Raw genomic sequence first — 26398 nt, forward strand, 5'->3', positions numbered from 1 at the left:
TATAGCAGCGTTCTTGGATGCATTTCAGGGAGTTAAAGGCAGCACATTTGAGTTAATGAGCAGGCCTGAGTCAGTCAATGTTCATAACATCTTGTCTCTGCTTGGAATTACTCTCTGATATGTATTCAGCTGCACTACCCAGGTTGGTTTTAAGATGTCGTAGTCATCCCATCTTTTACTCTCTAAGAAAGAAGTCTGCAGGTCTCTGTCTTTCACCAGAACCAACTAAAGTAGCAAAACTGTTCTTAGATTTTACTTGATGGAAAAAATTATCCAATGTCTCACACAAGTGAATGTGTAAATTGGACATCAAACAGACACATGGTAAAGGTGGGGCAGGAAAACAGAAAGCTCCAGCCACAGGAGGGATTGTTATTAGCAATGGCATAAAACAAATGCAGTAATTTTTTACAAAAGCAAAGGGGAAAAAAGCAAGGTAGTTATGGGGAATTCAAAAGTGTCAGTGAATAAAAGCCCTACAGCTGTAATAAAGCAAATAGAATAATTCCATTTGGGGAGGGGTTAATTTACTTCCTTTCTGCTGTGACTGGATTTATAAGATAAAGAAATAAGCCAAAATGGGATTAGATAAAGTCTAATATTCCAGGTTTAGCAGTGCTGTCTGTCATGGGTGAACTGGTGTGGTGTTGCAAAGGAGCCATAAAACTGTTTAATATTAATGTAATATGTGTGTGTTGCATTGCAGCAGAAACATTCAACATTGTTGAATCTGGCCCAGTTCTTTATTTGTAAAAATAAATTATATCAAAAGTTAAGATTATAAGGGGAGGGTTTTTGAGGATTTCTAATATTTCAATTCTTGCAGTGCTTGCATTATTAATTTTGTTATTTACCAATATGTAATTACTAGATATGCAAACATAATGTAACAAATTTTTCACCTGCTCTCCACAGTACAGAGCAAAAGTACTTTCACACTGGCAAGATAGACACCATGGAAGTGAAAATGTTGTACTTGTTGCCCTCCAATTTAATTAAATTCGATGCAAGATTTAACAGTACAAGATTTCAATGTCTAGGAGAAAACATTGGCTTTGACTTTACTCTGAATAATTTTACCTGACATCATCTGGAATATACAACAGTAAAGGACACCTTGTGTATCATCATTTAGGTGTTCATTTAAAAAGAATACAACCCTTGTATGGTGCCAAGGTGTGTAATTGTTGCCTTTAATGGTGAATCTACACAGATAGAATCAAGGACACTCAGATTGCTGATGTCCTTTGCTGCCATTTAAAATCTGAAATATGTTTGCTTCATTCAAAAATAAAAAGCATCTAACTATAAATCTTGTTTAGATTATTTTTTCAAAAGTCCTTCTGTTAGTTGATGAAGATATGTGAATGTGTTTTGCATTCTGAAGCTATAATTGTGTCCTGAGAACACTAGAAATACTTGAAAAAATTGATACCCTTCTTTTTTTTTTGCTTGTAAAACTTTAAGCTTATTCTTTTTGTCATTTGGTAAAGAAAACAAACAAAAAAAATCAGTCTCACAGCCAGGACCTTGTATGCCATGTTTCATCCCAGTCAGAAGATTGATAGGCAAGTTATAAACCCCTGAAATAGTGGTTTATAATGGAAATGCTGGCAGCCCTTTAACTATAGCAGCACAAGCAGTACAGCAATAAATACTGTGCTTCATCTGTAAACAGAAATTTAGGATGCAGTTTGCAGCCTTGACCTTCAGGCTCCAACTGTGTTTAGATCATTAAGATTCCATAAATACTGTAATTTACAGCCTTCTGAAGGAAGAATTTGTGTGCACAGTAAAGGACGTATTCTTCATAAAAAAATGATTGCTTCCTGTATACCCATTTGGACTCATATTCTCAACCTCAATCAAAGCACTTGACAAATTTGCTGAAGTTTTAGGCATCATTTTTAGCCTTGTGTTTGTCCTAATTCACAGCTCTCTGGATCTGTGCTATGTTTTCTGTCCTGGAACTTGAATTAAAAAGAAAGGTGGGTTTTTTCTTTATTGCAGGAGTGTTGCAACCTTCCTGTGCTTCTCTGCTACAGGGAAGCTGATACATCTTTTATATTTTTTTTCCATAGTTGCACACATATTCCCATAGCTATAGTCTCTTACTCTATATAGGAACTTAAAAGAAATAAATGCTTCATTCCAGTCAATGTCATAGAGCAATAATTGATACATTATGCATCTGTAATAAGAAGTAATATAACCAAGCTTAGTAGCAGAATTCAAATTACTATTTTTTAAATAATTGGTTTAGGATATTTGACTAAATTTAGGTAATCATGATTGACATTGGCAGGGTGTTCAATACAATAAATGCTGTGGTTTTGATGCTCATCCCTCTTACCTGAACTTCCTGACATTGAACTGCAAATCTGACAACAGCACAGGTTCCCCGTGATCTCTATTTCCAACTGAGCTGGAAATACACAAGTACAGCTTTAATCAGGGTGTTTTAGTCTTATCCAGAAATTTAGGCAGAATGAAAAATAATAGGTTGAGGAATATCCTGCTTTGCAAAAGTTACCCTGGGACTTGATTTGGGGTTAGGGGAAAATTGCTGAGTTTTCTTGTATCTGAAATATTTCTTTGATTCCCAGTGGTAAACCTGGATAGATTTTCTATTTCCAGAATAAATGTCTAGGAATAAAATAGGATTGCTATTGGTATTTTTCATTTATCTCTCTATTTTTCTCATAGAATAATCATAATACTGATAATTACTTGGATTTATAATTTGTCATTATTTTAATGGAAAAATCAGTAGTAATCCAGTTTTTTCTTACCTTTAGCCATTTCTTGCTCTCCACTCTTGCAATATATATTTGTGTGGAACATTTCTGTGTATTTTCTGATTATCATATTGTGCTACTAAAGGTAATACTCATAGATTACACAGCAGTGGTATCTACAAGGTTAATGTAAGAACAGAGACTTTTTTACTTTAGGCACTGTATAGGAGGGAAAATATCAAGCATATTGACCTCTCCATGAGATGGTCAGCCTCACCAGAGCCATAAGAAGATTCCATAAATACAGATCATGTCATGCTTTTCCCTCTATAGAAATACCAACCAAAACACTGGGATAGCAAGAGAGCATAGATCTTCCAGGTGTTGATAAATACTGAGCTCAAATCTTGTGTTTGCCTAGGCTCAGTAAGAGGGTTCTCCCTGTTCCTTGTATATTTTGTTGTACTTTTTGTATTTGCTGATCCCCAGAGCTTCTGACAACCTGTCAGCCTGATGTGTCTGTCAGCTCTGTGTGTGCACTCCTCAGGTACTCACAGGGAGCCTCTCCCTGTGTGGAAAGGCAGAGCTCTTCAATGCACAGTAATATTGGAAAAAAAAAAAAAGATAATAAAGCAAAGTTCATGGAATATCAGGCATGGCACAGTCAGTGCAGGGAGATCTCCATTCTCAGGAAAAGTGTCACATTTCTTCAGGTCCAGGTCTCATTTTCAGATAATGATGGGTGCTGCTGGTACTGGATGGATGCAGGATTTCCTAGAATCCCCTGGGATGCTCCCCCAAAATTTTCAAAGCTAAAAGAGTTATTCAAATCACAGTCTTCAGTGCATAAAATTAAAGCCAAAAAGAGACATACAAAGGCTCATTTCTCCTCCACTTAGGTGTGTTCTATTCTTAATGAACCCCTGCCTAAGGATCAGTTATGTCCTGACTGAAAGTTCTTTTGACAGTTTTATAAAAAAATCAAAGTCAAACTGTGTAAAATCTTGCTTTTAAAAGTTTTATCTTAGCATGCCAAGTTTATCCTGTCCATTAAGGCTGTTTGCATCTGCCACCACTATTTATGGAATTGTTACAAGGGTGATTGTGCTTTGACTAATAGATGTAATTGAGTGAATTGAGTAATAAGTAGGTGAAAAGAAAGGATTTTGAAAGCAATCTGTGTCTTCAGCAAAGACCTCCAGCAGTTTTTATTGCACATTTGTACGAGTTAAACTTCTTCCTTTTGCTTCTTTTCATCACAGATACCCAAGTGTGACATTAACACTTCATTGGGCTAAAGAATTACAACAAATGGGTACATTTTAATGCACTGAACAAAATACTGGCAGTAAGCAGAGATGGATTGTGCACCCTGAATTTGACACAATGAAATGAAAGAACAATCAAAAGGTGGTTTTATTACCATTCAAAAAAGGCAACTTGTATTGCTGCTAAACTCGTGCCACTCAAGTGTGTCTTGTTCCTCAAAACAAATATTTTCCTTTCAGATTGAGATTTGTTATGTACATTCCTGACGTGTATTTCGACAGGATTTATTTCTGCTTTGCTGGTAAACAGGAGCAGATTCTCAAGTTTCAAAATACACATGTCCTAAGAGTCTAGTTTCTAGAGATATGTTTAGTAGGAAAATTAAAGGCCTTATTATATCTCCATGTGTAAACAAGCTGCTCATTGGATTTAAAGAGGACAAGCATTAAAGATGCAAATATCCTGCTAATCTTAAACAGTAACGTGGGTAAACATGGAGTGCAATGTCACCTGCAAAATAAAACAAAATCCTAGCCCAGAGTTTCTACTTAAGGCAGTAGTTCTGTCTCATTGTTTAAACTCTGGATATTTGTTTTTTCATTTTGAATTCTTCGTTTATGACTTCAAGTAGAAAACATTCCTGTCTCCTTTGTAGCAATATTTGAGATGTTTTTTGACCAACCTGAACCAAATGCATGGAGCATTTTTATTGTTCTGCTTTGCATTATGTGGAGCAGGGTGTGATTTGATACGGTGTCGATGATCCTTAGTGTGGGAAATACTGAAATAATTCATGTTTCACTGGCAGCAGTAGATAATGTTCTGTCTCTTATTATCTGCCATGTGCAATTTGTAAATACAATGCTAGAATTATGTTGGGGGAGAAGGAAAGAATTGTGTACTGGTTGTAGAATAGTGTACCTCAGCTTTTGCCATTCGGTCAGAATAAATGCATTTTTGTCTTCCAACACAGCAATGATTTCCTGACTTTTGACCCTCGTATTTTGCATCTTTCAAAATTTGCAGCTCCTTTTCTTCTGTGCTTTTTTTCACAGCTTATAAGTGGAGTTATGAACAGTGGCATTACTTGTTTCTCTGTCTAATCCTTCTTTGGTGTTTCTCAGTACTGCAGTTGTTGTTCAGCTCCCTTCTCTCTGATAAGCATTTGATCAAATGTATTTTTTACACCCAAAATGCCTTCCCATTTCCCTCTGCCTTATTCCTTTGAACTCTACAGTGTTTGAGCAGTGTGTTTTTTGCAAATGTAAGTATGGAGCAGCACATTTATCCTAGTACACACCAGTAGCATTTTCTAGGCTGATAATGCTCTTACAAATTCCTGCTATGGTTATTATTTTTCTCATGACTGATAAGGATGCTGAATTATGCCCTTTCTTAATACTGAGGAGGTGCAATAAAGTGAGAGATAGTCATACTCAAAACACCTGATCCATCCAAGTGGCAATTGAGATGTTTTTTCCTTTGGAATCACTGATACATGAAATGGCCACGAATTAATGACTGTATTTGTTGTCTTGTAAATTTTTACTATTTAAAGAGCATTTGCTGCATAAATACTACTGAATTAGCCATCTGCAGAGCTGTAATTATGGCAGACTTTAAAGCTTATTTAAACATGAAACATGAAAATCTTTTCATTACACCTGCAAAAGCAGAAAACCTCTGTAATCAGGGATTATGTCATGTCTTGAAAACAGATTTCTCACTTCCCTGATATGAAGTGAAACATGGTTTTACATATATTAATTTACTTTTCCTCTATGTACTTCTCATGACTTTTCTTCCATCTTTTAAATTAGGCTGATTTATATACTTTCAGAGTTCTCTCAGTACAATGCATCAGGCCCATTATGTTTGTGATCCAATAAATATTACCATATTGTAATTTAACCCAGCGTTAGTTGTCCTGAAGACAAGACTTTGGTCCAGGAAATAATATTCCTCATGCTTCCCATGAATGTCCATGGTCTTGGCCTTGCAAAAAAAAAAAAAAAAAAAAAAAAAAATTCTTATTTTGGTAAAATGCCATTTATTTGAATGTGTCCTTAGCCCATTTCACAGCAGTTGTTCTGCTGACTGTCCCAGCTGTTCTGTTAACTCAGTGCACAGCTCTCATGCCAACTGCAGCAAGTCTTGTGGTTAGGATGCAGCTCCACTCCCTGTCTCTTGCTGGCAGATCTTGCTTGGTCTGCAGTTATGGTGCTAAATAGGGCAAGAATATTTAATTCCAGAAAAAAAAAAATCATCTCTGATCTCAGGAAGCTATACAAAGTTTAGCGTCTGAATAATTTATTAAATATGGCAGAAACTTAATATTTTATACATTATTTTATTTTTATTATAGGCAGTTGAACTGGCAACATTTTTTAGATCCAAGAAATATATGAATCCACATTCTTGATCATGGCAGATAAGAGCCACTCATGCATGGTTGAAATATTAGCCAAGAATATAGTGCAAAAATAAATGGAATTCATTGGGAAAATAGTTAATATGCAATATCCCCCCCACTAACATATTACCCAGGCAATAGAGCTTAGAAATGTGTTGATGAGGTCATTAACAGGAAAATTACCTTAACTGGGACTTAAAAGAAGTGTTAATTTTGTGTGTGTACCTGCCACTGGAGGTAATAATGATATAACTTCAGGCATTTCTTAAAGATGTGTTTTGTATTATGACATAATCTTTTATCCCTCGTTAACTCCTGTGATAATGACCTGTGCTAATGGGCCCGTGTCACTCAGCACAGAGTTATTTAGAGTGACAAACCCAGTCAGGATCAGAACTGCACATCAAGGTCAAGCCAGTTTCCTGCACTAGGAACTGTGTGCTGCTTTGCTTAGGGATGGGATTCCTCCTTAGCAAGAGGATGTTCTACATGATTTCTACATAAAAACCCCAATGAAGCCATCAGAACATCAGCTGTGAGCCATTTGGAAACACTTTTATTGATTCACTTCCCTCAAGTTCTTCAAAATAGTAGCACATCTGTTTTGAATTCGAGTGTTTCAGACTGAGGCATCCTTAAAAGACAGATAGTTTCCTCCAAATTATTCACACAAGCATATGTTTCTTTCATTTGAAAAGCAAGTGTAGCATAAATCATTCAAAGAACAACATGCTTACATTTGTTTGAAATTATTATTTTTTTGAAATTTAACAAAGAATATTTCATACCAGTTGCTGCCAGCAAATAACATTTTAAAATAATAAGTTATATCAAGTTATTATTATAAGTTATATCAATTTTGTTTATTGCATCATCACTCTTGTTCTGAGGAACCACAGAAAAAAGTACTGGTGGATTTTCATGGAATTTTTACATCTCCATGGGGTATCATCAGCTGCAGACAGGGTTTGGAAGCTCTGTGGCAAAGACTCTCACAGTGGCTTCTTCAGGAATTTCTACATAAAGTTGCTGAATTAATTTCTGTAAAACCCAATAAAAATAATGCCTAATTAGAGGACTGCTCTTTAGTGATGATAAACAGTGACTTGCAACTTCTGAAGATCAAATGCATTATATTTGGGGTTATTTTTATTTCCCTTCTGTGAAGTCATTCTGTACTGTTGAAGCTGTAGATTGGATTCTCCTTACCTGCTGATCTGGTTTACTCCAAAACAAGAAAGAAATCAGCTCCTGAACACAGCAAATTTTCACTAGGAGAAAAAATGTGAGTGCATGGTAATGTTGATATTTATTGCAGCCTGATTTTATTCAAACTCTCTTTAAGCTAGTCAGGCTTCTTAGCTCCATTATTCTTATTTGAGGCTGTTCCAGAACATCAGTCCTCTAATGATTTGCTACTTGCCTCAAGTTGCCAGCTTCCATTTGTTCATGGTTATCATACATTATACTAGACACTGTTTGCTATCAAAAGTCACAAAAATTAGGAAGTGATGAATTTACTGTTTATTTAACAAAAGTGAAAAAGTTTGGCTACAGGTTGTCATAGATTCAGTATCTCATTTTTTTCTCAGCCACCTGAGAACACTCTCCTATTATCAGAAAATCAAGCTTAGCATTGTTACCTTTACGTTATGTCAATCTTTTCCATTGGCAGAAAATATGTAAATATCAAAAGAATAGTTTTCTTACATGTTTCTGAACAGAAATGAATGTTTTCTGTGAATGTTGAGTTTTGGTCATAAAAAAGTCCTCAGACAACCTTTCTTGCCCTAAATTCTTTAGCAGACTTTTTGCTTTCTCTTTAGAATTCTGAATGCTTTGGAATCTGGTATTGATGCACTCAAAGCCCTCACAAAGATTTAAAGTTGTCAAGGTGCATCAAGTTGAAACTTTAGGCTAGAGTTAGGTTAGGTTAGGCTTTAGTGATCCTTCAGTGAGATATTTGTGTGTTTCAATGTAATCAAAGAGAAATGTAGGGAAATAAAAGAATTTATCTTGTAACCCACTACTCTTCCAGTTTGGCTTCTCTTTTTCCCTTTATTTGGCTGGCATTCAAGCCAAGCTTGGAGACACTTCCTAGAGCTTGCAAAATCAGGATTAATTTTTTAAAGAAGCCCTACTTAAACCTGACCCCTCAGAAATGTTCTCAAACCTGGAATAATCACCTCGTGTTCCCATGTCCCAACAGGATTCTGTTCATGCACACTTACCACAGCCTCCATTTGCCATAATTGACTCAATTAGAGGTGTCCTGATGCCTGTCTTTTATGCAAGATAAATTTGTACCTAGCAGGGACAGATTTTATCTGCTTCACCACTGTCACATAAGGATGCCTTTGAAATGCCTTTCAGGTGGTTAGACTTTATTTGGGTTTGATATCTCGATTACCTGCAGCTTATCAGCTGCTGATAACATGCAAATACATCCCTTTCAGGCAGACACTCACCTCTGAGTGCACATGATTTTAAATATGTCACTGTCTGGAATATATATTGGTAGAACCATTTGCAGCCTGTAAACCAGAGGACCAAGGGAAGGCTCTTAAAAAAAAAAAGGATGTGTAGGAAACAAAAGTTAGGAACAACATATTACAAACAGATGATCCCTAAAAATGGCGTTGCTGGGTTTGTGGGGGTTTGGGGCAGTGGAGGAGTGGTGGCATTTACAGATGAGCTGTCCTGAGTGGTTGGGTGCCACATCCCCATTTTCCCTGGCCATGTGTGGGTTGTTCCATGGCCCCAGAGCTGGCAACTTCCAGAGCAGCAGGGAATAAACATTATAGAAAAAAAAACAATTTAAAAAGTGTTCCTCTGGATCAGTTCTAATGACATGTAATGACACTTCACCAGGGCATATATTTCCCCCTGGTAAAAGCTTATCTTACATGGCCAGCAGCTATAATTTTATAATTATAAACCATCTGCCACAATGCTGCTGTGAAATAAAATAGGTAAGATAACAAAACTGTGCATGGGTGTCAAAGAGGTTTAAAAAATAAGAAGAGAGGGAAGGAGAAGAACTACTGGAGATCAAAGGATAAGGATCCCAGAGGAAGAAAGGAAACTTTCTGCATGTTCACTGCAAAATTTTCTGAGGTGCAAACTTATGTAAATAAACCAGTATAAATCCCCTTGTGCTGTTTTCTGAGAAGAAGATTTTTTGATAATTGTATGTCCTACAATGAATAACCATTGTATAGAACTGGAATTCCCAACATGTAAATATTTTTATTAGAGTGCATTCATTTATTTACCAAAGTAATAATATTTTATGTTTTCCAAACATGAATGAAAACAGACTCCTCAGTGTAAGAAAAGTGCATTCAAAATTGAACAGTGTCAGGAGAAAGGGAAATGCAGAGAATCCATGTTCTGGTGTGCTTTTTGGTTTTTTTGGGGTTTTTTTTTGTTTTGTTTTTGTTTTTTGGTTTGTTTGGGTTTTTTTTTTTCCCTTGGAGAGCACAAGAACAAACAATTCAGGGAATTACAAAATTGAGTTTGTGAGGATGCTGAAGTCATAGCACATTGTGTTATAACTGGAATAGACAGAGGCTGCCCACAGCATTTATCTCTAAACAATTTGTGATTCTGCAGAGAAAACCAGCACTCATTTCATGTGGGACAGTAGACTTACCATCATGTCCTAATGATTTAATAATTACTTCTCAAAATCTGAAACCTGTGGGCTGTTAGGTAGGAGTCTGTTTGTAAGTGCCTGAATAATTCATCTTGTGTTGCACATTACCTTCAGACAAAATTTTCTTGTAAGCTAAAAAATAATTTTTCGTGACCAGAATACTGTGGTTGGCTTGTTTCATCTTGTACTGTCCAGTTGCTCTAATATTGAAGTTGTGTTAAAGTCAATATATTTCTAGTGTGATCTGACATTCAAGAAGTTGTCAAATTCCATCTGGTCTGATGGCTGTGACAGCAGCTTTGTGGTTATGTAGAACAGCATTTAATGGCATTATTTTGGTCAGGAGTATTTGTGCTCCTGGGCCTGCCAAGGATTTGTAAAAGTTCTAGAAGATGCTCTGTTTATAGTTTCTTTACTTTGCTAAGGCTGTTTGTTTTGTTTGTAGCCCTTTTATCTCTTTCAGTGGTACTGCCTGAAGTTATTAATTGGGTTTCCTACCTCAGTGTTGCACTTCTCAGGTCACTGGGATGTGTCATAGGAACAAGCCCATTAGGATGAGTGATGTGTGTTGTAATTTCATCAGTGCCATCAATAATGTATTGCAGTTTCCTGTTTAGGAGTGTCTTTTTGTTTTGTGGGGGTCAGGCTGACTGTGTGAATTACATTTATAAGATAAAATAGTTAAAGATGAAGGTAGATACTTAAGCAATTAGGCCAGAGGCTGGAATTGTTTTAGAGGTGTAGGCTACAAAACCAATTTGTGTTAAGGAATGTTTAAGTAATTGAATTTCACAGTGTAAATTAAAGTCTCTTGCTATCATTCTGCATGTCGTGGGCACATGGTGATACTTTGTGTCAATGCAATGGCTGGGGTTGATTTTTCAGTCCCTGTGTAATCTTTAATGAAAACACTTTTCTGACTTGTAAAGGCTTGGAAGTAATAAACTGGACTGACCATTTTTTTCATTTGATGAAGCTTCAACAGGGATGAGAAGTGAACTTGTATAAATTGGCTCTCATGAACATGCATAAAGAGAGAAATCATTTTATGTGACAAAGGGCTGGCATGGCTTGCCAAGCAAAGAAAAGTAATTGAAAAATACAAGATCCCAGTGAGAACTCCTAGCAGAAAATTTGAAAAAAAAAACAGGTGCTGTATTATGTTACTTATTATTGTTTGCATACATAAAAATATGAATGAGGTTCTGTCATACTATGTAATCAGCAATTCTGAAGGCATTTCAGAAGTTAAGAGATTATTTTTAAATTATGACAGTAGACTGCTTGTCTCATTCATCAAACTAAGGTCTCATCAGACACTAATTTCCCCTGCATTCAGGTGGGCTGGACTAGCAATACTTGTTTTTACTTGGATCACATGCCTGTGTATTTACTGTGGAATCACCAGTGATTCCAAAATCATAGCAGCAAATGTAAACTGTATTAACTCCCTTACGAGTCAGGGTAAACCATCTTTTTAAGCTTGTGTGCCTTGCTTAGAGCACATTTGATGATGGGACACGAGGTCTGTTCCTATTCACCACAAACATGCTCTCAGCAGTCCCCAGATGTTGCAATGTTCAGACCATCCTGTCTTTAGAGTCCTTTCTGGCAGTCAGTCAGTGTTGCTCTGCTGATGGTTACTGTCCTGTGATATTTTTATAAGTTGACCTAAAGGATTAGAGGGATCCTAACACAGATCAGGGCATTTGGAGTAGAATTCCAGCTCAGTCAAACTCTCCCAGCCACCAGCAGCCAGATCTCTCCTGAGGGTAGAAATGTGATTATCTGTAGCACTGTCCTGGCTGTTGGAGGTGTTTGAGGGGCTGTGAGCAGGCTTCCTTCTCCCTGTGAACTACAGGAGCTATAGAGGAGAGTTCTTCAAAAGCCTGGTTCTGCTTGCACTGATCTCAGCAGAAATCCCTGAACTGAGGGAGCAAAATCAATCCTTGCTTTGAAAAATGCAGTATTTCCCATAGCACAGCCCATCCTTAAAAACCAACCAACCAAGAATTTATCTGGTTCTCAACATACACAGTTTTCATTTACTGTGTCACAGGGACTGCTCTGGGACAGTCCATGAGATAAGTTGAGCCACCTTTGAGTACCTGTTTCTGTCTAAATGGTCAATGTCAGTGGTGTTTAAACTGTTTAAATTGTTTAAACTGTGTCTGCTGCAGTGCTGCATTCATACCCTGTCCCTGCTCTGTTTAGATCTCCAGTTCATTGCATTGCAGACCCCTGCAACTGTCTGGATGTGTTGCTGTCAGAAGACAAAAAACTCATCATTCCTTCTGCACACTGCTGGGTTTGGATGTAATACCCAATATTGGGGGGTAAAAACATGGACTGAAAAATTGCCATAAGAGTACAGGAGTTATTTAATATCTTTTTTTAAAAATGGCCTCTCATTCAAAACATTTTTTAAAGCTGAAAAACATGGCAAAAGATTGTGGGTGTTCTGTGGTGTCATTTTTTTGGCTATTATTTATTAGGCAGAGTTGCAGTTAGGTGATTCACAGAATGGTAAGATGCATTTTTGTCTTCATCTGTCTTCTGTAAATAAACTTGTCAGTTTTAGCACTGATTTGGAGTTGCCATTTGGCCTGTTCTATTGTGCCATTAGGTTACTCACCAAGTGTGAGTTGTCCTGTTTCTTGTTGGTTCCCATGGAACAGCTTCTCCCCTGTCCTGTATCCAGGGATAAATCACTGAAGCTTTCCTATTTCAAATTTCATTTGCTTCTGTTTGCAGTCAAAGGAGTTCCTGGGTGGAGATTTATGATATTTATGTGCTCTTCTAATTAGTGTAATGATTACACCTGTTTTTGGATAACATGTATAGCCTGCTTCAAAGAGTCCCATTAAAATCACTGACTGGCTTTGAATTCTGAGCCTTCCACACCTCATACAGATAACTTTTCCAAGGGATCATGCAATACTCTTGTATCTGTTTTTCTACAAACCATTAAAACTTTTTGCAGATATTACTGGAAAACACAGATTTTGTTTCACAAGGATTTAGCTGTGTGTGCTGTTTCTTTCCTCTAGTATAAGACATTAAAAATGGGTTACTCTTGTTCTGAAACCACAAAGGATTATTGATGAAATAAAGTCTCTGCTGAAGGCAAGGAGAGTTTTAACATTGGCTTCAATGCAGCTGGAATTTCACATCTGAAGTGTGAAATAAATAACATGAGTAGATAGGAAAAGCAAAAACAAAACCTGTGCTGAGGATTCACAGCAATAACCAAACTCTTTTTAGAGGGGAATAAATGGAATTCATCTGAGACACAAAATCCTTCATGAAGGGTGTGATAGGTCTAGGCTCATGCTTTTGAGTAAAATCTTGAATGGTCAAAGAGAATGTGATCCTTCTTTGATGGATTAGTAACTGCTCCAGTGTAAGTACACGCAGTTCAGTGAATAGATTCAGTTTATAGAGGCATAGTAAATATGCATTTGTCTCTCAATCTGCCATGGGTCAGCTTTACTGTGCATTATATTTATCATCTGTAACCTGTGGCTGATACTTGCAGGGTTTCTTGATGGCATCTGGTGGATTATTTTTGACTAAAAATTTTACCATTCTCTCCATTGTTCTCTTTCAGAAATATCCTTTACAGACTGGATGACAGGAGCAGCCAGTTCTCAGTGCTGCTGGAGGCACTGGAGCACTGCAAACTACATCAGTCAAATGAGACCTTTCAAGCAGCCTTGTCAAAGGTGCTCAACAGCATCAATTCAGCTCAGGTTTATTTCAAAGCAGGGCTTGATGTGTTTGAGACTACCTTAGCTGGAAAGAAATGAGAGGATTCTCTGCATTCTAAGACATTTGTTTACAACTTTCAAAACAAAAGTTCAGCTTGGACCAGAATTGCTCTGAGGATCAAACCATTCTCAGCCTTCCCTTCAGCTGGCGCCTAAAGGTACTGCAACACGTGGTTTAAAAAATGTACAACAGTATTTTGCACTGTTCACAATATATCTCAAATGTCTATTCCTGAATGTATGAAACCTAAAGACAGGGAATAACACTTCAGAGATGCTTTTTGGAAGGACATCTGCTGTATTTTTGTAGGTAAAATACGTTTTTATGGCTAAGAGCTCAACCATTCCAAGTACCAAGCACGAACTGTGGTGTGCTGAAGCCCTGGTCCTGAGGCACCCCAGATGGGCACCCAGGGGAGATTTCCTCTGTCACAAAAATCTGACTCAAGTTTCCTAATGTTTTCAGCAAGCTCATCCTCTTCCTTACTCAGTTCAGGGTAAGTAGTTGAAGGATGTGGTGTTTCCATGGGTATCCAGCACCAGAGTGGAAATGCACAGAACACCTTCAGGGGTGCAGTCCAACACCTTTACTCCTGTGGAACAATAAATACCTCAGTTGTGAGAATACAGATAAACTTTTATTCTTCCATTTCTGTATGAAAATAAAGAGTTGTTTTCTCTAATGTTTCTCAGAGAGGAAATTCTTGTGATGATTTCAAATTATTTGGAAAGTGTGAATCGGTAATTACACTTGCACAAAAATGCTTTGAATGTTTATGTTAAATGAAAGAACTGCTTAGTCTTTATAAGGCTAGAGGCCTTACAAATTTTCATCAAACATTCCCAAAACATCCCATTTCAAGGTCTCTAAATTTCCAGAGAGATGTAAAGAAAAGCAAGACCTCCAGTCCTGGGAAAAGTTTTGGGATTCCATCACTCTTGGCCACACCACCAGCTATTCCAGGCTGGACCATTCCATCAGGACTGGCATGTAGGACCTGGATTGTTGTCAAAAAAGCACAAGGAAAACATACATTCCTTCCCTGCTGTAGAAGCAGGAATTCAAGTGTGGAGGCACAAGCTGGTGGAGCATATGCAGAGCTAAAATGCAAATCTGTTTTTCCATTGGTAGAAGGAGCTAATCACACCATTGCCTGTTGGCCAAAGTAGTCTGTGAGTGAAAAGATCAGGAGGTTCAGTGTCCTCTGAGGGGATGCTGTACACATTTGAGACCTGCAAGTCTTAATATAAACAGTTGAAATTGTTAAGCCCTATTTGGGTTTGATAGTCTAATGGTTCTAGGTTTAGAGCTTAAATAATTAATTTTATATAGATATTTAGAATTTGAATATAATTTATTTGATGGAAATGTTAAATGTATTGTTACCCAGTTTGCCATGGAAACTATACAGGAACATTTCAGGTTACAATAAAAATGGAAAAAGTGTCTGTATTAATGTTTAAAAATTGCCTTCAGGAGAATTTCTGAGTGCACAATTTGGTGAAAAACTTTTTCAAGTTCACAACAAGAAATGAGCTGTTTACAGATCTGGGTTTCTGTTACCAAAGGGGTCTCTCCAGCAATGGCCAGGACTGGGTACACACAGCTGTGCTGTTGCTGCATTTCTTCACAAGTTATGATTGAATAGTGGGCAAAAGCCCCCTGGGCCTGACCTGGGGCAGAGCTGAGCTGTTGTACAGCAGCCTCTGCAGTGGGAATTGGTTCAACCCCAGTCAGTGGGACTGCATGGACTCAGACATCATTATCTTCTAGCTTTCCTTGGCATCTGATCAGCAAAAGTTGATGATGATTCTTCTGCTAATACTGGCACCAGGTCTGTTTACTGCAGAGAGAATTTGACTTCTGGAGAGTGACATTGTTTATGATGTAGGCTCACCCCCTAGTTTTTATTATTGTAAGGTTTAAGTGGTTGGAATATCAATTTTTTAATTGTGTGTTTATTTCAGGGATTTGGGGATGCACTGCACGTTATGTGAATTGTATTTGGTATATTGTGACAGTGACCTCTCTTCTAACAGTTCATTAAGTGACATAATTTCCTTAGAGTGCTGCCTCACTGTGGAGCCTTTGATGGTATTAAATGATAAAGGGTCAGGTGCCATCAGGAGACCAAAAAGAGGGATTAAAACCTTTGTTAACTCTACCAGGTGAATTTAATAATTTCTTCCTCATCTTTAGCATGTTCAACCAAACCCACCTCTATTGCAGCCAAAGTGTACTCAGCAATATCAGTGAAATCTGGGGGAAGCAATATCCCTCATGGATGATTTCTCAGCCCTGTAATTAAAAAAAAAAATTGTATCATATTTTCTCACTAATGTCCTTCTGTAACTACTTCTAAAATATCAGACTTCAAAGTACTCCACTAGAAAAGCACTGCTATTGTAAATGTCTGTCTATTCTAGAGAAAATCAGATGTTCTTGTTGGTGAGATGAATCAGATGAGCTATTTAGGGACTTAAATGCATTGATTTCAATGTCATCTCACACTTGTAGATCTTTTGTAGGCTTTTATTTCAGTGTTCAGATCTTACATATAAGTGAGTGTTCAGTGATAATATTTGTACTGTTACAGCTTTGGAAAAAAAAAGCACTTTTGAGCCATATCCTTCCATTGATTTTTAAATCCTACCTATTGACTTCAAGGAATTTATAGCAAGGTCCTAAGTACCCAGTGTGCTTCTAACATAGAGATTTTGTCCAACCAGCTGAGGAACATCAGCTAAAGGCAGGTGTTAATAAATCATAGCAGCTTACCCAGATTGACTTCATTCCTATGTTGTACTGGAATAAACAGAACACCCTTAAAGGCAGAAGTACATTTGCAAATTAGCTTTTCAGAGGCATCAATTGCCAGAGACAGTATAACAAATGCATTGATTGCTATTTAATCTAGAGTTGTGCTCACAGTGACCAGAAAATCCCTGCAGCCTACAATATTTGTATGTTGAGACAGTTGATAATAAAAAGCCAATAAGGTTTTATTAGTATGTATTTTAAAGAGTCCATAAAAAAGCTAAAGTACAATCAAGTCAGATGAATAAAAAGTACATGGAAGCTGGATTTTGAGTACTAACCTTAAAAAAGGCAGTGAATTGTTTTTATCATCCAAGAAAAGTAGTACCTGTGTGAATATGCAAACACACAAATGCCTTATGTCTTGAAAAGGTTGTGCAAACATTAATTTACTTACATAAACATAGATGTAAATAATTACATGAGAAAATTAGTAAGCACTCTACACTGCCTCACCTTTTAGGAAAATATTTCAGTGTAGAGATGTGAAAGGAGGCACTGCAGGCTGAGCTCAGTTCTTGCAACAGTAGGTGGGGAAAGGTTAAATCTCAGGTATTACAGAAGGAACCACTGGAGGTCATTTATTCCAACCTCCCTGCTCAAGCAGGGTCACCTAAGAACAGCCTGCCAGGAGGGGCTGTGTTCAGGTGAGTGCTGAACACCTTCCAGGGATGGAGAGTGCTCAGCCTCTCTGGGCATTCTGTGCCTGTCACCCTCACAGAGAAAGTGCTTCATTCTTCATTTCCTCCAAATTTCTCCCTGTATTTCTGAGTTGTTAAGTTATTGTAATTAGTTTAATTGCAAACATTCAGAAGGTAACCGTAATTTCATTTAGCACAAACTCTCAGACACCATCTCTAGGATTTCACAGGTACAATATGTTAGAAAGTTTGTATGAGGAGATTTGTCCTTCAAGCCATAAAGGTTTTTTTTTTTGTTTTTTAAGTCATAGAAACTAATGTCCTTATCTTTGAAGGTCCTTTTTACAGTCCCTGGTCCCTAGTCATGGGGTTTCTCAATACTTTAGGAGGCTGATGGAGAAAAAAAGATGCTTTAGAAAAGCCAAACTTTTGTGGCTTGTGTTGAGTAGAAAGGAAGGCAAGATAACTGTATGGCTCATCCTGGCTTTAAAAGCTGTTGGATGTTGTAAAAGTGGCTGGTCTGTGTTCTCTCAGGAGCAGTGCAGATGTCCCTGGCAGGCCCTGTGCTGAGAGCTGGTGTCTGTGTCATTCAGCACTGGGCACTACAAGCTCCTTGTGGGAGATGTTCTTCCCCTTTGGTTTTAGCAGTGTCACACCAGTCCCAGAAAAGTGATTGATAGGAAACAAATCTTATTTCAAGTTGTCTGGGACCTGAATTTGGAAAACAGCCAGCCTTGTACAGCACCATTGGTGTTCAAAATTAAGTAAGGTGTTGTATTTGGGAGCTCTGAATCTACAGAATTTGAGATAGGGTCTCCAGTAGCACAACTAAATGTCTCAAATATAGAATACAAACATACTTGTAGTCTATTACATGTTATAATAGTGATTAAAATTACTGGGATACCAATGCACTGATTGTTTTGGGTGGCTTTAACCACCTTGCTGTTTTTTCTTACTCTAACACCATCATCTCCCATCCCCTGAATTCTACTTCTCTCACATCTTTTTTGCAATGTGATGGTTTTTCCCATCCCTCACCACCTTTTTCTCAGCCATTCCCACTGTTTTCTGTCTCCTTTTGCTTCCTTATCACTTCTTAAGCTCCCCTTTAATTTGCCAACCACCAAGTTAATCCCCCTCTTCTCTCTCTCTGATCTCAGTTTTGCCTTTTGTTCCCCATTCAGTTCTCAGCTCACCTCCCTCAAGTTTAAATTATTATTTCTGGTACAGCTGACCATAATAAAGAGCTGAAAGTGGTGGAAAAGTCCTGCTCACATCCAGATGGATAAAGTATAAAGAGACATCATCTGTTAAATTCAAAGTATTCACTTCTGAGTACATGCAAGCAGCAGGTTTTCAGTTACAGCCTGACTGAATGGAAACAGATTTTTTTTCCCTATCTTCTTTCTCTCTAATGTCTGGACCAGGAAATTCCCTCAAAAGTAGCAGTGTAGAAAGGTGATAATCTTGAAAGTTTTGAAATAAACTTTTGAAGTTTATTGAATCCAGTTCTGAAGTTGGATAAGAAATTATAGACAAAGAATCAGAATTGGTACTACCTGTCTACAAAATAAAACAGGCAGTATCTAAGTATGGAACTTCTCTGAGCTTGCAGGAGCCATCCTGAATTCTCTATGTGTTGGCTAAATACCAAACTTATATGTGTAATTATGCTGTCCTACAGTGTTTTACATTATTAAGGATGACAAGGACTAAAGCCACGTGCACAAACCTGTACTTGAACATGCACATTTGAGCCTAGGAAGTGCCTAAGAATAAAGAATACTCATCTGGGAAGCAAAGGCTTTAAAAATACCTTAATTAGACTACATGTTTACTAAACCTCTGGTGCTGTTAAGCTTTTGTTTTTCCTAATTATAATCCCACTGCTGCTGGTTATTTCTACTATTGCTCATACACACCTGTCATAGCTGGAGAAAATGTACACCTGCATGGATTTGCAAAAAACATTATGTTGTCCCTCAGTCTTACTGACCTTATTGGACTGTTTTTTTCAACAGGTTGACTTTACCATAATTACTTACCAGGGTACTACTCCACACAAGCAAGGTCAGCAGCATTTGGCCACTATTCATGGAATTTTCCAAAATATTGGTATTAAAAGATCAATTATTTATGTTTAGTCTGCTTTCTTTAATCTCTCAGCAGAGATTATTACAAGCAAGAAAGTATTTTTGTTTTTAAATTGAGAGGAGTCTCTTGGTCAAGATTAAGTAAACCCACAGGGCAGAATATGAATTTACATAGACAAGTGGTATAATCTAGAATTAACTTTATTATGAATGTTGGATTAATGCACACATACTTTTATGAATTTCACAGGTTAGAATTAATACAAGGGCTTGATTTAAGAAATTTAATCAGAATAAAAGCATGGAACAACAGTGTTGCTGTGTAATTGTAGTGTATGCTTCCTCATCTGCCTAATCCATTTGGTTAAAAAATAATAAGGTTTTATTTAAGCTGCTTCTCTCTGATCTATTTTCCAGCAAGCCTTTGAAAATGAAATCTTGGTCTTTCTTTTTCTTCTAAATGTGTGCTGCCTTTGATGTTTATGGATCAATTCTCACCTTGTCTGATCACTCCTGGATTTTTTGATAGGATTGAGTGGAATTTCAAAGCAAGGTCTTGGGAAGAAGGTCCTTTACTGACTGTTACTATACATTATATTATTTACTAGAGTGTCTGCCTTTACCATGCAGTGCTGTAGGTGTGCCATTGATGCTTTGAGACACCAATTCAAGAGAATATTTATTTTTTCAGTGGTTTTGCAGAGACCTGTTAATTTTCTGCCATTTGAGGCTGTGCTCCCCTGGCCATGCTGGTGACACAGCAGTGCCATACCGAGTGCTCTCAGCACAGGTACAGGGCATGTTGAGGCTTTGAGCTCTCAGTGCATTTCCACTTTTTGGGGAGTTTGCCCCACTTTGCTTTTGTGTAGCAGTGTGAGTGACCCCAGGAGAGGTGGATGGGTCTGACTTTTTGGTGAACTTGCTCCAGAAACTGCTCATGCCCCTATCCTTAAAAAAAATCAACAAAATACTTGGCAAGGGCTTCCCAAAGATTTGGTATTTTCAGCCTGTACACTGAGGATTCTGAAATAGTTTTGGATGCTGCTTTTTTTTTTTAATTTTTTTATGCAGTCTCATTTCATGTTCTCAGCAGCTGAAACATCTTGTAGAGTATGAATCCACTAGAGGGGAAATAAGGAGATCCTTAATATTTTATACTTAGAGCAAATAAGATGAACACAAATTCCCTGTGTTTTCCATTTGCAGTTTACATGAGTTAATATGCAACATACTCTTATCACACATACTGTGATTTGGTATTCTGAGACAAATAGAAAATGAATGTGATTCCTTTTCCAGAGGAACTATATTGAAGTCAGGGAATGTTTCACATCCCAGCATCTTAACTGCTTGCATGCAGTGTGAGCAAGCACAAGTTAAGATACTTGAAACAGATACTTCTGGGGGTTTTAGCAAGGTGTGGAAAATAATATTCTTCTGTGTAAGGGCAGATTTTAGCAGTGCATTTGTACCCAGGTGTGTGGTGATGTCTTGTGTGTCCTCAATACAAACTGGCATTGTTCAGTCAGTAGCACCTTGCAGAGTTTACCTACTCAGATGGAATATCCAAGTATTTCTGCCTTTTGTATGCAAAAGAGCAGCTGTCAAGTTGTGTTACCTTTATCAAGCCTTGACACAGAATTTGAGATGCCTGAGTGATGACTCTGTCATTCCATCTACTGCTACATTTTCACCTAGTGAAATCACGTTGCCAAAAATGATAGCTAGTCAATGCATAATATTAAGTAACTATTATTTTTTTTGACCATGAAATAATATAAGCTTGATGCAGTGATTTCTGGAAACCAATAAATACCATGTAATGTGGAAATGTGCAATGAAAGGTTGATTTTTATAACACTTTATAGAATGTTGAGTCTGAATAAAACAGCTTATTTGCAAAATTAGTTTACTTTGTATCAATTTGTATTTTTATAACATAGTGCAATAAAAAGAGAACATTGGCCATTCATGTGAGTAGATTCTACATACTTTGATTAAGAAGCACATTTTATTTGTTTGTGCTCTGAATATGATTTTTAGAGTTTGTGAGAGTGTTTGTACAGAAGGCACTGTGGGCTGGAATTCAGCAAGAGGCATTTTGTGAGGGAAGAGTGAGTTAGCAATGTTTTTTCCATAGTTATATTGTTGCCAGAAATTAAACTGGAATATGAGGATTTATATAATGTACATTGCACTGAATGGCTTGGAATTATATTCATTTGCTTTTTTGTTTGCTTTTCTTTCTTATTTATAATTGGTTCTGCCAGTAAGTTGTAGCATATGCCTCTCAAGATGCTGAGATCCCAGTAATGGAGATCCCAGGGCATTAAAGCATAATGGGAGGAAAGAAAAAAGCAAGGAAGGAAAAAAAATAGCTATACAGAACCTCAGAAGCTGGGATAGGATAATTTACTGACAGCTAAACTGAAATATCCACATTTTCAGGTGCTGGTATATAGAAAGGCCAGATATTCAAGGTAATTGGTCTTTCAGGTGGGAAGAAATTGTCCCTGTATTTTTTTGAGAACATAGATTTTGAAAACTAGTCAGAGACTTTGGGTCAAACTCACAGTATGCAGGCTGAGACTCTTAAAATATATAAAGGAAAGCTACTGAACATCCTCAGTGTTATCTGAAGAAAAAACCCAGTCTGTTCTGAAAATTTTGATTATATGTAATATTCATATTACATATATACAAATTGAGATGATCAGACTTTTTCCTGAAGTTCAGAGGTCTGGAGATTTTAAGGTGGGTTTTAGCTCATGAAAATACAAATTCTATTTTTTGCTTATACTATATGAGAACTTGGAGGCTTTTGTGTACTTACAGTGCACTTGAGAGGTGTAATGAAATAGTGCCATAGTAAAAAAGTGTGTATTTCCAAATTTTATTTCCAGTTTGCATAGGGTTAGGGTTTTGGCTTTGAAACTGCTTTCTGTTCACCATATTGAAAGGAAAAATACAAGGAATACATTGTTAATATGGCTAGATAGTTAACCTCATTTGATTAATTAACTCCCTACAAAGTGCAAAATTCTGCCTGGAATATCCCATGTAATGTTAAAGACTAATTTGTGAAAAATATTCCTTCAGGATATGTTTCCTTTAAGCCATGTAGACCCATGCCATAAAATAAGAGCCACCTGTTTATCAACAATTTTAGATAAATCAGTGATTTTCAGTTCCTGCTGATTGATCTGTGGAAATCAATACTAATGAAAAATGGCATTGAAACAAAATGGGTTTTGCTTGGGTACCAGTATCTTCCTCTGTGGCTCTGATTAGGAGATCAGACCATTATCCTCTTTCACCAAGGAACTATCTGAGCAGGAATTTTTTTTTTTTAAATATATTTGACACATAAGCATTCCAGGTAGTCAGGCTTGGTATAGAACAGAGAATTTCCCAAGAGAATGGAACTATATATATCCAATCCTTTTCACTGATTTCTTTAACCTTGAGATTGCCATGGCATTAGGAAATGTATTTCTCATCCTGTCACAGCACAGAGATCCGTGTGGGATTACAGTAAGTAGGATCATGTAGTTATGAAGGCATTTGCTTTTTACATGAAGTGCAGGTTTGGTAACCACGAGAGTGAAGTAATAAATAATTTGATGGTGTCACAGTGCAGTGTTTCTGTGCCTGGCTGATGAGCACTGAGGGAGCAGGAAAAGATTCTGTCCAGGTTCTGGTGGCAGCAGCAGTGGGTTGGAAGTGCCAAGTTCCAGAGGTGGGTGGGCACTGGAGAGTTCCCTACAAACACAGAGAGTGTTTATGGGGCAGTTTGCAGGGCACCACAAGTGCAGGATGGAGGACTGGCTCTGTCCCAAACAGCTCTGAGCCTGTTTGCTCAGCTCTGCAGACCAGCAGTTCATCCCATCAGATGAGAGAGGTGCTGGGAGCCAAATGGATTTGGGACTACTGAGTACAAACTGGATCACCATTTCCTTCCCAAAGGTGAGAACTGGAATGGATGGGCTGGATGAGGTAAGCTGGCTGTAAATACCTGAACTCAAAAAGCCTTGAAGCCTTTGTTGAGGCAGATGCCCAAAGGCACCAGAGCAAAGATTTATTTCAGTGACCTTGAGGAGTCCATGGACCTTATTTCTGAAAGCTTCAGTGTCTGTGTGCTGGTGAGGACAGAGGCTCAGGGCTGTGTCTGAGTGCTGGACACCAAGATCACTCCTTGGAGGCTGCCAGCTCACATCAAGGGAAGGGCTGAGCACTGCTTGGAGCTCAGCTCAAACAAAGGAAAGAATTTCTGACACTGCTTGACTGTCCCACTCCAAGAGGAATCCAGTAAGGTTCCCATCCACTGCCTCCAACTCATCTTTGGTGTATCTGAGTGAGGTCAATGCTGTGGGGAATTACCCCTTGGGTCCAGGGTTAGTTTTCCTGCCCAAAAGAGAGCACATCAGAACTAATGCCATGCCAGTGCCTACTCCTTTGTGCATTTGTTGCTCTAACAGCAAGCATTGAACTTAAAATTGGACTGCTCCCTTGCACAGTTACCTGCTTTTCCTTTGCAAAATGGAAATCAGTTTCATACAGTGTCCTGGCTCTGGTAGGAGAGGAAGATGAGCACAGTGCCCCTTCAGAGCTGTGTCTCTGGATCTTCTGCAAGAAGAGGAAAGAACAGGCAGCAGTTAGCTATGAAATCTGAAAATACAGAAATATATGAAACTTAAAACAATAGAAGTGTTCACATGGTTATGCAATTTAGAATGAAAGTTTAAGAGCTAGTATCTGGAGTGAAATAAAATGGATAAATATTATGTCAATATCTAAGAGTAGTCAAAATAGTGAGAAAAGCTTTTGCTTTGACAATATAAAACTGTGGATGTTGTTGCATAACACACAGGGAGAGACTTAGGTTTAAAAACTGGTCTCAGTCCAAGCTGCATGGATATGTGCAGGGTGTAATGTGAGAGAAGGTCACTGCCCTGGGACTATTCAGACATGGAAATGTATAATAGCCTTCAGAAATGAGCTGTTATATTCCAGACTGGAATAGGGCATCCAGAGAAACGAGGGCAAAACAAGGATTTCCATCTGCATCTGCCACAAACAAGTTGACATTTCTAACAGTAATTCTGTGTTTTTCCTCTGAATAATGAAAGACCTCAGTGCAGGAATTCATAGGGGTGGATTTGTCTCCAGCTGGGGTGACAGGCAGGAGTTTGTCAGCGTGGGACTGTGTGTGAAAGATGATCAAATTATGTGAGTGAGTTTCCACATATGTCATGTGTCACTGCTTTTCCTAAAGTGAAAGATCACTGCTTTAACTGGAATGAAGATGCAGAACTATGCTGGGAGACCTTGATGTGCAGGTGTTACTTATACAGCGAGAGTGAAAAATTAGAGAATACCCCCACACATGAAGTTCACTTTTTCAAATTCTAGGTGGATGACCCTCTAATGAGCACTGACTGAGTTCACTTCCAGGACTGTGCCATTCATAAAGCACTTGTCATGCTCTCCTGGCACAACATAATCAGGGCCCTGTGAGTGAGCAATAGCCTTGTATTCATGGCAAGGAAATTTATTATCCTCTATGTAAAATGACAACTTCATTATCATTCACTATTATAAAATAGCAGGGAAAGTAGCAGTTGAAATAAAAAAGCATCTCTTAAAATAATTCTTTTCACAGTAAGAAAATACAATACATAAATTCGTGGCATGTAACACTTTTATTAATTTATGAAGAATTTAACTTGATGTTCCATGGCACACTTCACTGATGCTTCATTCTTAGATTTAGTGGTAACAATTTGCAGTGACTGGTTGCAACATCCCTGGGGTTTTTTAACCAGCTTTGTACCTCCTAACTCTGCATTTTAGATTGGCAGAATTCTGCCTCTCTTGTTTTGCTGGCCATCCAAGAAATTGGTTCTAGGCTCTGCAATTTGATGCAGCTTTTTAAACTGCAGGCACTTAGTTCTGGCCACAATACAGTGCAAAATATTTGACAGATTATTAATTTCTCATGTTTTTGCTTTTATTTCCATGAGGCCTCCACCATCCATGTGCAATTACAAACTGGTCAGGATGAGACAAACTCTTTCCTGTCAGAATAATTATGTTTACCCAACTTTTCTGTCATCTATTAACGTTTCTGTGGAAAAAGCCTTTTCAGAATACATTAACTTCCTTCAGATTGCATGTGCTGATGCCTGTCACTTGATAATCTTATAATAAATGAAAATAAATAACAGACCATGATGGGACCTCACTAAGCAGACACAGAGCAGCTGACATAAGGATCACCCATCACAAGGTGTGATCCTGGTGATGGTCAGAGGGTCCTTCCCAGTACTGGCACTGTTGGAATTAGTAAAGGTAACTGGGAAGGAGAATTAAGTACATTGAGAAAGAGAAACCAAAACCATCAGATTTCCAAAGCAAGAATGGGATCAGCAGGAAGTCAAGAGGGCTAATGGAACTTTTGTTGTTGTTGTTGTTTCCATCATAATATTTTAATAAGTTCTTTTAATAGCTTTTCTGCAGCAGTTTTCTTTGCAGAGAGTTATGGCCAGGCCTCAGCCAACACACTCCAGGGATCTCCAGTCCAACCCACAGAAGGAGCTATTTCCAAGTTTGTAATTACTTTAATAAAATCTCTTAAGAGGGGGCATTGGCTGCTGCTGCAATGCAATCCTTTTTGGAGAAACATGTGTCAGAGAAGGTGTTTGTCATTCCAATACTGTTAGGAGTCAATAATGAGTAATCAATATGATGAAAGCTCAGACAGAAAGTTGTTCTGAACCCATAAGTAAATTTATGAGGGTAAAACTCACTCTTATAAATTTTACATGAAAATAAATTGCTGTGTTGTGTGATGGCCCTGGGGGCTCTCAGCTGGTCAGTGTCTCAGCACCATTATGACCTAAAGGAGGTTTTCTATTTTCCTTGCTGAAGATAGTGGGACTAAGGCAGAGGGAGATTGCTAAAAAAGAGAAATGCAGGAATGCTTGGGGCCCCAG

At 37.8% G+C, this 26398-nt stretch overlaps 1 protein-coding gene across 7 annotated transcripts in view; it reads left to right on the forward strand.

The window, feature by feature from the left end:
* The window catches only part of NAALADL2 (N-acetylated alpha-linked acidic dipeptidase like 2), a 400924-nt gene extending 385096 nt beyond the window's left edge, over positions 1–15828 (forward strand). For 4 of the 7 annotated variants that reach the window (XM_079315508.1, XM_079315506.1, XM_079315507.1 and 1 more), the window contains one exon: positions 13689–15828. In XM_079315508.1, the coding sequence (XP_079171634.1) occupies positions 13689–13887 (199 nt within the window). In that variant the 3' untranslated portion in view covers positions 13888–15828. The remainder of the gene's footprint in view (positions 1–13688) is intronic. The other 3 variants (XM_079315503.1, XM_079315504.1, XM_079315502.1) reach the window with 1 other exon arrangement.
* The last annotated feature ends 10570 nt before the right edge of the window (positions 15829–26398 follow it).

This window comes from Erithacus rubecula, assembly GCF_903797595.1.
Source record: "Erithacus rubecula genome assembly, chromosome: 11".
NCBI classification, from domain to species: Eukaryota; Metazoa; Chordata; class Aves; order Passeriformes; family Muscicapidae; genus Erithacus; species Erithacus rubecula.